This window comes from Hemicordylus capensis, chromosome 1 (assembly GCF_027244095.1).
Source record: "Hemicordylus capensis ecotype Gifberg chromosome 1, rHemCap1.1.pri, whole genome shotgun sequence".
NCBI classification, from domain to species: Eukaryota; Metazoa; Chordata; class Lepidosauria; order Squamata; family Cordylidae; genus Hemicordylus; species Hemicordylus capensis.
The window spans coordinates 242,006,503-242,018,423 of record NC_069657.1 but is presented as its reverse complement, the minus strand read 5'-3'; the positions used below and the strand labels follow the sequence as shown (position 1 = coordinate 242,018,423).

The 11,921-nt window shown below is 41.9% G+C and overlaps 1 protein-coding gene across 3 annotated transcripts in view; it reads right to left on the bottom strand.

Moving 5' to 3' along the window:
- Positions 1-2,412: 2,412 nt before the first annotated feature.
- Positions 2,413-11,921, bottom strand: part of SUCLA2 (succinate-CoA ligase ADP-forming subunit beta) — a 42,516-nt gene continuing 33,007 nt past the window's right edge. For all 3 annotated transcript variants that reach the window (XM_053284166.1, XM_053284167.1, XM_053284168.1), the window contains exons 7-11: positions 11,438-11,599; positions 11,203-11,345; positions 7,648-7,768; positions 6,598-6,686; positions 2,413-3,604 (exon numbers count right to left, since the gene is read on the bottom strand). In XM_053284166.1, the coding sequence (XP_053140141.1) occupies positions 3,530-3,604; positions 6,598-6,686; positions 7,648-7,768; positions 11,203-11,345; positions 11,438-11,599 (590 nt within the window). In that variant the 3' untranslated portion in view covers positions 2,413-3,529. The remainder of the gene's footprint in view (positions 3,605-6,597; positions 6,687-7,647; positions 7,769-11,202; positions 11,346-11,437; positions 11,600-11,921) is intronic.

Sequence of the window (11,921 nt, the reverse complement as noted above, 5' to 3'; positions counted from 1 at the left end):
GAAGCAAATGCCATATCCATGACGACAGGTGACCCAGACTGGCGATCACAGAAACTCCTGCTATCATAGCCATAGCATTTGTCTCTGTTCCATAAAACTCTGAGCTGAAGCACATATAGCTCAACATGACCTGTTAAACTCCCCCCCGCAAATCTATTTAATTCATAACATAATCCAGTTATGTAGACCATGTTTCTTCTTCTTCTTCATCATCATCAATAAAACTTTTATACCACCCTTCCAAAAGGCTCAGGATGGTTTCCATTAAAACACCATTAAAATCAGTTAATAATTCAAACAAAAATTATAAAAGCATAGAACAATGATTAACAATTAAAAACATTGTAAAACAACAATTTAAAAACAAGTTTTAAAAAGCTGAGAAAGCCTGGTTGAAGAGATGTGTTTTCAGAAGTTTTTAAAAAATTGCCAGAGATGGGGAGGCTCGTATCCCAGCAGGATTATCCTCCCTTATTTCTTCTCTTTTAAACTAACCATTTATTGTCAACTCAAGAATTTCCTTCATCATTTCAGAATGGCGGCTGTCAGGTTTCTGCTCAGTCAGGAGGTGAACAGCTCCCACTGTATAGCACATACTGCCTTCTCTGCCACTGGCAGCTGAGAAAACAAATGTGTGAACTACTACTCCACATTCATGACTACTCCAAGTCCAGGTAGCTGGTCAATCAATCCAGGGCCTGAAAGATCATGTGCTAAGAAACCGACTGGCAGATAGACAACTACTTTTTACAAGTATTATGCAAGATAGTCACAAAATGCTTGCCTGAAGAGGTTGGGGCACCCTGCTTTTTACACAGGGCATTCAACTACTTCTCTGGGCAATGCCTCAGAGACAGGAAGCTACCATCCTCCATTCTGCTCCCCGGAAGCAATGCCTTTGAACGAATTAGTTAGGTAGCTGTGCCACTTGTCCAATCCAAAACCATCCTCAATGTACCCCTCTATCCTTGCTGTAAAATTTGTATCCAAAAATAACTGTGCCCCACTAATTTCCACTGTTCCACCAAGTTTCCACTATGCCTACTATATATGCCCATTAGCAACCAAGAATTCTAGCTCATCCATCTTGGCTTGGAGGCTTCTGCCAATGGCATATAGACTCATATGCAGTATCCCTTTCCAGGTATCAGACTGTGCTATCTGCCTTATGGCCATTTGACCTTTTTGACCAGCTATAATATCCTTCTGTCTGCTCTTCTCTGGTTCTACTCTGTCCCCTTCTGGATTAACTGAAACATTGACACCCTCACAATTTTAGGGTTTGTGTTCACCAAACCGGATGCTGCCCAGCTCCTAGCCTCATTCTTGAGCATAGGGGTGCTCATGCTTACAACTCCGAAAGCGTAGTCCTGCCCCACCACTGTCACTCACCCCTTCTGATGGCCGCTCAAGGGGCTGTTTCAAGAGGGAAGCATAGTAACCATGAGCAGCAACCTAGATTGCCCTGGGTTGCTGCTCATGGAGGCACACTAGCCATCATGGTTACGCCTCCCCATTCACAGAAATGGTGCCATAACTGTGAGCTGCCAGTTTGAGGCAGAGAGTGGCCACCATGAGGTGGGATTTCCTCCTCACTTTCAGAGGCCTAAGTGTGAGCGCCACTGCACTCAAGAACATCTGAAGAGGCTTCCTGTTTCAATTAGATTAGATCAACTTTGTTCTGAAAAGTTTCATAGAGATTCAGTTTCCTATTGCCTACCTCAAACTCTGGACATCTTTATCAGGCTGGTTTTTTTACATTTATTTTTTCATTGTTATATGTAAACAAAAGTTGGAATTACCATTAAGTATTTTTCGGGTCAGCAGACACTGGAGTAGGCAGCAAAAATTAACTCCTCTTCTCACAGAAGGCAGGCCAAGGAAAAAGAAAAAAAAAACCGTATGCCCTTCTCCAACTCTCCCAGCTACAGGACTCTACTTCAGCAAGGACTTTCCACTTACCAACAAACACTGAAACAAATACTAAAATAATGCCCTCAAGAGAAGCTGTTACTCAAAGCTGCCAAAATGGCAGTTCTTCAGTGGGATGCTCTAGATTGGCTTAAAAGATCCTCTTGAGCTCCCTTGTGTCTACGACACCTCCAGGTGTTGAAACTTCTGTATATGGAGAATGAACTCTTGACAGGTTTTATAACAAAACCATGATCCTCCAGTAGGTGAAGGATACACACATATGTGAAGATATGTGCTTGGTTGCTGGAGATTCTCCCTCCTTTTGCAACCTATAACTGCAGCCCCTGTCATTGTCAAGGGTCCCCTCAGGATTATATTATTAAAGAAAAAACAATTTAACAATCTCACTGATCATAGGAACATCATGCCACAGCAGTGCCTAACTGCTGTTCATTTAAAAGATCAAACTGTGGAAATAAAGAGGGGGAAGAACAATGCTAAGCTCTTGTAAGACTTTATTGTTTTAAGAACAGAACAGACATTCCAGTATGTCTGCCAGCACTAAAAGAAATACGCATTATTTGTTGATATACAAAACTACATGGTACTTTAAAATAAGTACCAGAAATCATGAAAACTTAAGTGCTACAGTACATTTTGTAGTGATTAAATACAATGTTCAAATAATTGTTGCTTCAGAAAGTTCTGAGTAGAGATGTGCTCAACATATCACATCCAGAACGTTCCGCCTCAAAACAGGCAGTTTTGAGTATTCCAAGCTGCATGTGCAGAGGCCAGAAGAGCACCATTTTGGATTCCAAAATGGTGCTCAGACATTCGCAGAGGCCAGAAGAGTGCCATTTTGGAATCCAAAATGGCACTCAGAGCATTCTGTTCAGAACGGGGTCATTCTGTCAGAACAACCAGCTCGCCCGATAGTTCTGACAGAACTCTCCATGGATTTTGTGTTCCATTCCAAGCCCAGAATGGAACACAAAAATTTTTTCATGCACACCTCTAGTTCTGAGTGTACAAATACACTGTTCATAAATAGTAAGTAGTATGCTCAATTTTATTCACTGTACTGCAGAATATAAATATCTTCAATATACAATGCCTTTCCATTACATTCCTCTGTATTACCATTCAGAAGTATTCTCTGTGCTTCATGGACTGATTTGACAACAGCCTGTGAAAGCCACACAGTCGATACTGCTGTTCAACGTGCTAGCAAGTCTAGTCATTAGGTGTGCCATCACCAAGACAGATACAAACATCCTATTGACTTCAGACTTTTATTTGGAAGAAGTACATTTTGAGTTTCAAGCTCTTTTTGATAACAAACAAGCATATCAAGAACAACTGTTTCTGTAGCTGCAAATGGGAGGAAGAGAGGTTGCAACTAAGAGTAAAGGTATACAATACTTTTACATGAATGGCCAACATTTTGAATATCAACAAAAAGATAAAGTCCTAATAGATGTGTGCTTTTCAAGCAACTAAAATCTCCACACAAAGAAAAAGGCGGGGGTGGCAGAAGAGGGAGGAAATAAAGGAACAGTATTTTAGAAAACAGAACACAAGGAGTGCTTTGGGGACATGAGTCATCTTCTGTTCAGATTGGTAACTGAAACTTAACATCCACTTGAGCCTGCTTTGCTAAGGTCACTATTTCAGAGAGTTTCACAACCTAGAAGACAAAGTAGAAATGATCTTAAAATATTGTATTCAAGTAACATATTATAGTAAGTGAATTACTAACTATAAATATACAAGCATACTACAGTTGAGCCTATAACGATGAAAGAATCAGTCATCTGGATGATGAGCAGCATGATCTTAAAAATGCTATGGGTAAACCCAGAGCCAGGACAAGGGGTAGGTAAGTGAGGCACCCACCTAGGCTGCAGCACGCAGAGGGGTGCAACAAATGGCAGTTAAAACTAGTAAGTGTTACGACTATGGACCCATAGCAAAAAGGTTGCACGTGTCACTTTAGCCTGTGGCTGAGCAAAGTGAAAAACAAGTTAGCAACAAAGTCAGGAGTCCTTACCCTAATTCTGGGCCTTACTTCATATGCAAATTCTACTTCTCCTGTCTTCTGAGTGGTGGTTTTTTTGGAGTGTGTGTGTGTGTGTGTGTGTGTGTGTGTGTGTGTGTGCGCGGGGGGGGGATTATATTATTATAATCCAGTGCCTAATCCCAGCTCCTTTTCATCCAGCCTTAAAGTTTTAAGCGTTAAAGGCTGGTGAGGGGTCCGTTGACCATTTTAATCAATACTTGCTGAGCTTGAAGGGAGTGAAAGGGATTGCGGAACAGATTATAGCTAATTGGTGAACGTTGTTAGACCCCTTCCTCCTCAGACACACAAAGGTGTGAAGTCGCTGGTGAGAAAACGAAAGAGTTTTAGATACCTTTCCCACTCAGAAGCAAAAGGGTGTATGACTATATTGAGGGACTATTCTTCAAGCATAGAAATTTCCCACTCTTTTTGTTAAATCCCTCCTTTCCACACTTACAAGCTTCATTAGCTCTTCCCACCTGCTTGTCTGCTAACTGCACTCTGTCCCATTGACTCACATTCTGTCCCACTGATTCATATGGGGACAATTTTGCCCCCCTCCTCCCCTTAAGATCAACACTGACATATAAGCAGGTTGCTCACCTGTAACTTATGATCTGGAGGTGATCCATTGTATTCATAATGAATGGGTTCTGCACCTGCGCAGGGACGTCATGTATAGACTGCCTAGCTCCTTGCTACGCCTGCAACTGCCCTGCACATGCTCCGTGCTTCTGTTATTTTTGGCAGTTGGGGTGTGTTCTTGTTCAGCTTCTTTCAGACCACCAAGTGTTGACGATCCTTGTGAGTTTTTCTTTTTTATTAGATTGCAGGGGGGTCTGGGTGGGATTTATGAATACAAGAGATCACCTCCAGATCATAAGTTACAGGTGAGCAACCTGCTCATCTGGATCGTGGTGGTTGGCACAGACTGCCTGTCTTTATGGCAGCATCTGCTTCAGAACACTCCTTCCAAAACTTGCTTCCCTTTTTAGATGCAAATCAATGGCATAATGCCTTATAAGCGACTGATGCGAAGACCACATTGCTGCCCTGCAGATTTCTGCCATTGAAATTCCTGCCAGATTGGCTGCCAAAGATGCATAAGCCCTCTTTGAGTGTGCCTTAGTGGCCTTTGGAGGTTCTTTCCCCTGATTTTTGTATGCTAGCCTTATCACTGGGACAGCCTTCGTCTTGACACCCTTGCGCACCACAAATAACTTGTTTGTCCTTCTTATGTCTCTTGTCGCATCCAGATAATACAGCAATGTGTGCTGCAAATCCAAGGCGTGCATGGCCCTTTCCAGTGCCATCTCTGGGTTTGGGAAAAAGGCTGGTAAAACTATATCCTCATTTAAGTGGAATTCCGTTAATACTTTTGGTTTGAAACGTGGATCTATTTGCATCAGCACCTTGTGTGGATAAAACTGCGTGTACAGGCAGTCAGCTCTTAGTGCCGCTAATTCACTGGCATTGGGAACTTTTGAGAGGTAACATTGTGTACTTCATACTGGGGGTGTAATTTTGAAACTTGGCCTAGGGTGTACAAATGCCTTGTCCCCACTGGGGGGTGGAGTGGGGGGGGAATAGCTTGCAGTTTGTGTCAAACCTTAGATGGAAAGCCACGTTAGCCTGTTGTAGTGATGGAGTTCTGTGACACTTTAAAGGCTTTTTTTTTTTTAAGTACTATGGTATGAGCTTTCATGGGCTGATCTATTTATGTCCTGCCTTGCTTAAATACGGAAATAGGTTTTTCATCTATTTAAATCATTTATCATTTGTGTTCTTTTGGAATGGAAGTATCGAGGCAAAAGGTGATGTACAAAGCTCCAGAGGTGTCCTTCCAAGCACTACTTAGACTCAGACCTGCTCAGCTTCAGCAAGGAAGCTTTCAGGTCATAGCCCTGGCCCACTGTCAAGCTATAGTCCACTCTGACAGTACTGTCTCAGTGAGCATTTACATAGCTGCACCACCACCTTTTCCAGATGTCAGCATGCTCAATACATCACTAGAACTGGCCTCGCAGACAAAGGCTGAAATCTTGCATTTAAACACAGAAATACAAAGGTTAGGGAAGCTTAAAGTGGCATTTCTATGTTCCGAGTGGAAACATAAAGTGCTGTGCGTCAAAACTGATATCCTTGATTTAGACGAGCCCCAAGTTAGTTAGTGGCAAAATGCGTTCTGGTTTATATGCTGCTTTTCTAGAAGAGAGGCCTGCAAAGAAGGCAACTAAGTTGTACACACATAGTATTCAAACACACCAGCCATTTGAGCTTCCCAGCCCTAAAGCTGGATTATCTGAATGCTCATTCGCTTCCCTGACTAGGCGTTTACGGAGCTGGAGGTTTCTCAGCAGCTTGTCTGTCCTCTTTTCAGTCCTAAAGCACTGCTCTTGAGGACTGGAGAGAGCAGTCCAGCTGTCCAGAGAGATGTCCAGCTTTCTCTTTCCAGAAAGCTACTGCTCCTCAGGAACACTTCCAACCGATATAACATTCTTTATGATAATGTTATATCGGTTTGGAATAACACTACATTTTAGGATGAAAAATCACTGCTAAGAGCAGGCTACAGCAAGGAATCCATGACAATGGAATTATCCAAAGCTCCTTAAGCTCACCATTTTAGCAGCTTCGTCCAAGTCATCACAAGCAAGGATTTTCAGACCACTGTCTGTTATTAAAGCTTTGGCATCATCAACTCGTGTACCTGCAGAGAGAGATTTTATATTTCAGGATTAATAGGCTTCTCCTGTCAGTGCTGCCAACTCAGCCCATATCACAATACTGAACATAGTGGTGTCTGCTGATCTACATCACACTGTGGACTTGATGCAGCAGCTGCCATGCTTGTGATTCCTCACAATTGGTGTTTTCAGTGGCTGGCAGTCACACACTGACATTTTAAGGCTGGATGCTGCTCACGTGGCTAAAGCTTTGACAAAACAAGATTTCTGAATGAGTCTTATGAACGTCATTCAATCAGCACACTGGAACATACTAATTTCTGGTGTTCAGCTTCCTGGAACATACTAATAACTAAGCTGAGCAAGAAGCCTTCCCCAGCCCCTCACAGGTCCAGTTCAGACATCACATGGGACCATGGTTTAATCTGGTCCAAAGTGACATTCACAAGTTGTAGGCTCACGTGCTAACCGTCCCCTTCACAGACCTGGAAAAAGATGTAAGCTTCCAGTCCCAACTTCAAACAAACTGGGATTTGCTGTGACATTCAATCCAGCAAATCCTGGATGGTTCAGAACTAGGAATGGAAGTTTCAACCTTCTTCCACAGGCGTAGAGAGGAGAAGGGAGTTCACAATCACTTTGACACAGAACCAAGATTAAACCATGGTTCCAAGTGACATCTGAATTGGGCCATAGATTCAAATACAAGAGGTTGATTGTTCTCAACAGAAACCTTGACGCAAGAAATTCTCTTGGAAGATAATATGGATTAAGATAAGAAGATACAATCTTATTATCCAAGAATTTTATAACAAAATGCATAAATTATCACCTGCAGGCTTATTTCAAGCTTCAAGAATCCCCAGAATCACCACCAGATGCTAAATACACAATAATTTTCTGCATAGATCATGAGCAGTATGTAGCACAATGACAACTCATTGCCATACATCAGAATTCAGCAAGTTCACAGAGAATGCTCACCTTGTAACCGTACAACAATAGGTATTTTCAGATCCAAGTCTTTTACAGCCATAATTATACCTTGTGCTATAACATCACATCGCATAATGCCTCCAAATATATTTACCAGAATAGCCTGAACCTGTGAAAAGAATACACAGAGCTGTATGCTTAACAGAGTACAGATTCCTTCATTCTTTTCCTAAAAGAAAGTAATTTGTTTTAAAAATAGACCAAATTTGTCTATTTGTAGAACATAAGGCAAATAATTGCCACTTTACCAAATGCTGCTGCTAACAAACATCACTAGTTTCTTGTTTTTATTAATACTTTTAATTCTTTAAGCAAGAATGCTTTGCAAGGACCAACAAGTCAAAATGTACACAGACTCCTAAGCTGATGGGCAGGTGGGGGAGGAATGAAACCCAGAACCTTGGATTGTAGGAATACATTTTCTATGGGTTGGGCGTAGTCCTGACAGAGTCAGCCCAACTGCATAAATAGTCAGAGTTGTTACTTATCTGGAGCCTTCCTCCAAGGCAAGGATGCTATTCAGGCTGCTGAAAAGAGTACGTGGAGCTAGACAACTGGCAGGTCCCCCACTCCTGCTTCCTCTGATTTAGGGCAGCTGTTGTGGGATCATCACGCAAACATCTATGTGAAGCACCCTGGCAGTGTGTCTGGCCCCCAGTCAGTGAGTCATGGAAAAAGGAATGCAATGAAGATATCCATGTGCCTTTAAATCCTGCGAGGCCAGGACTGGGGTAGGTTTTTACCAGCACTGGGAGCCAAGAGAAGAAAAGGTACATCTTTCTTCAGATTCACAAAAGACAGTTCACAACAACATAGGAGCAGAGTATTTCAGAACCAAAAATGTGTCCTATTATGTCTGCACTCGAACCATGAGTTTTGTGTTTGGACATGCACGTACATTCCCAAACACATACGAGATTCAGAGCCATCCTCTCCTCTCAAGCTGTTGTTCAATCCAGAAGCTGCCCTAAATCAGAGGAAGCAGGAGTCAGGTACCTGCCTCTTATCTAGCTCCACACACTCTTTACAGCAAGGAACTGTTACAATCTGAATATCATCAGAATGTTGTTGCTAGAAGCAGAGGAACACAAAATAGCCTGGCAGCTTCATCTTAACAAGTTGGCTTTGACGCATGCACCCCCAAACGTACCCCTACAAGCTACTGCATGAAGTAACACACAAGGTGTTTACTGTTCACAAGAGATACTTTGGGAACTTGAGGCTGGGGGTTATAAAGAAGGGTACTCAACCTTCAGTTAAGATCCACTGGGAAAGAGATGGGCTGGAGGGGATGGAATTGAAAGAGAGGTATAAATCAGAGTATATACAGGTGAAACTCGGAAAATTAGCATATCGTGCAAAAGTCCATTAATTTCAGTAATGCAAATTAAAAGGTGAAACTGATATATGAGACAGACGCATTACATGCAGAGCAAGATAAGTCAAGCCTTAATTTGTTATAATTGTGATGATCATGGCGTACAGCTCATGAAAACCCCAAATCCACAATCCCAGAAAATTAGAATATTACATGGAACCAAGAAGACAAGGATTGTAGAATAGAACAACATCGCACCTCTGAAAAGTATAAGCATGCATATGTATTCAGTACTTGGTTTGGGCCCCTTTTGCAGCAATTACTGCCTCAATGCGGTGTGGCATGGATGCTATCAACCTGTGTCACTGATGAGGTATTATGGAAGACCAGGATGCTTCAATAGCGGCCTTCAGCTCTTCTGCATTGTTTGGTCTCATGTCTCTCATCCTTCTCTTGGCAATGCCCCATAGATTCTCTATGGGGTCAGGTCAGGCGAGTTTGCTGGCCAGTCAAGCACAGTACACTGTATACTTTTCAGAGGTCCGATATTGTTCTATTCTACAATCCTTGTCTTCTTGGTTCCATGTAATATTCTAATTTTCTGGGATTGTGGATTTGGGGTTTTCATGAGCTGTATGCCATGATCATCACAATTATAACAAATTAAGGCTTGACTTATCTCGCTTTGCATGTAATGTGTCTGTCTCATATATCAGTTTCACCTTTTAATTTGCATTACTGAAATTAATGGACTTTTGCACGATATTCTAATTTTCCGAGTTTCACCTGTATGACCTGGGTGAATGTTGCAGAGTTGATCATTTGATTAAGAGTGGGAAGGACAGTGGGTTACATGTTTCATTTTAAAAAACACACTATGAAAAATATTATATACCCATATTTGTAGAACACATACATAATCCCTGGAAAGCTCAGAATCGGTAATACTGGATGGAGAGTAGTTTCTACATTCCACCACTATAAACCCTGAACTTCCTATTGCTTATAAAATCAAAACCATTTGTCCAATCTGCCTGGCCATCAGCACACATTCGCCAGGTGACAAGCAACACCTGCCCTGCAAATTTGGTTAAGATCCTGTGTGTGTCTCTCTCTGTGTGTATGAGCACGTGCCTGTGTGTGTGAATGGTTGCAGTGTCTGTGTGAACGGCTACGTAACTTTTATACAACATTTACACTATTTTGCTGTTTTACACTATTACACTATTTTACACTATTTAAATCAAGCAGGAGAATTGTGAGGTTTAAGGGAAATTTCTGGGAAGACAATATGTCGTTCGGGACACGGTTGAGAGAGAGAGACTGACTTTATCTTAGTTGAAGGTTTTACAAGGTTTTTGATGTTCAGTGTCAGGAGGTTCTATGCTGTGGTTTGGATAAGCTCTTCCCCATAGTGTCTAATCAGATTTTCCTTTTTTTTTAATGCCTGGAAATTCAGTAATCCAAAAACCTTCGGTTAAGGATGAGAGTTACAATGCTTTACGTTTTCACTTGTGCTCTAAAAAAAATGGAAATTGCAAGTTCAGGTGCCTAGCTTAACTTGCGAGCCAAATAAGCTGTAAAGACTTTGTACAATCTGGTAGAAGATGATGGCTTTATAAATAAGGCTCTATACACCCACACTTTGCCTTGGTCTTTCAGCTGGACATTGGGCTGGGGAGAGATGCATCCAGGCCAACATTAAGGTGCACCTTCCCTAATCACTTCCTAGAGATGCCCCTAATTAATTTCTGCCTGATACATCAAGGCAATGTGTGGGTGCATGGAGCCTCATTTCTAAACCCATCATATACGAGACTGTACAAAGTCCTTATAGCTTATCTGGCACGGAGTTAAGACAGCCACCTTAACTTGCAATTTCCATTTTTTTTAGAGCACAAATGAAAATGTAAAGCATCTTAGCTCTCATATTAAAGTGAAGGTCTTTGGATTACTGAATTATAACCATAAGAATAACAGGTTAGTTTTGCCGCTTCCCTTTGCTGATGACTGGGAGTGATTAAAGTCGTTCACATGACCACTGTTGCTGGGGCTGGGGAGGTGGGGGTAGCACACAAGTCACCGCCAGCCTCCCTGCTCTTCTGCCCAGGCAGAAAAGTAGCAGTAGCAGAAGATGGTTACAATATTACAGGGTATTGGGGGGCAACATTTACAACATGCATTTCAGCCCAAAGATGATGATATATGAAAGAACATTCAGTTACCTTTTTATCTGAAGTAATAAGCTTAAAGGCCTCAGTTACTTGTTGCACTGTAGCACCACCACCAACATCAAGAAAATTTGCTGGAGTGCCTCCGTGAAGTTTAATGATGTCCATTGTGGCCATTGCCAGACCAGCTCCATTCACTTGGGGGGCGAGACAAGAGAAGGCATATGTTGAGAACTACCATAGGCATGCTAACCCTTCTATAGATCCTATATCCACAAGCGCAACATACCCAGACATCCAATGTTTCCGTCTAATCCTATATAATTAAGATCAGCCTTTGCTGCATCTCTGTCTCTCTTGTCCTCCTGGGTCCAGTCCTGCAGGTCGAAGATTTTCTGCTGACGATAAGCCGAATTGCTATCAAAATTTATCTTTGCGTCCATACACATCACTTAAAAGACAAACAAACTGTATTTAGACCCTTTTACACGGAGGACTATCCCGCCCCACCCCACCCCAAGAAAAGATGTAAAGGCTATAAAATAGTGTTCTAGAATCAGAGCTACATCATGCAACCTTTTATTCACCATTTTTATAAAAATGCAGATCTGTAGGAACCACAAGAAAATATTGATTTTGTGGTACGCTGCCCAGAGACACAGGTTTGGGGCAGTATATAAATATGTCAAATAAATAAATAAACAAAAATAATGAATGAATGAATGAATGAATGACTTCCATCAGCTCATAAGGTGTGTGTGTGGGGGGGGGGA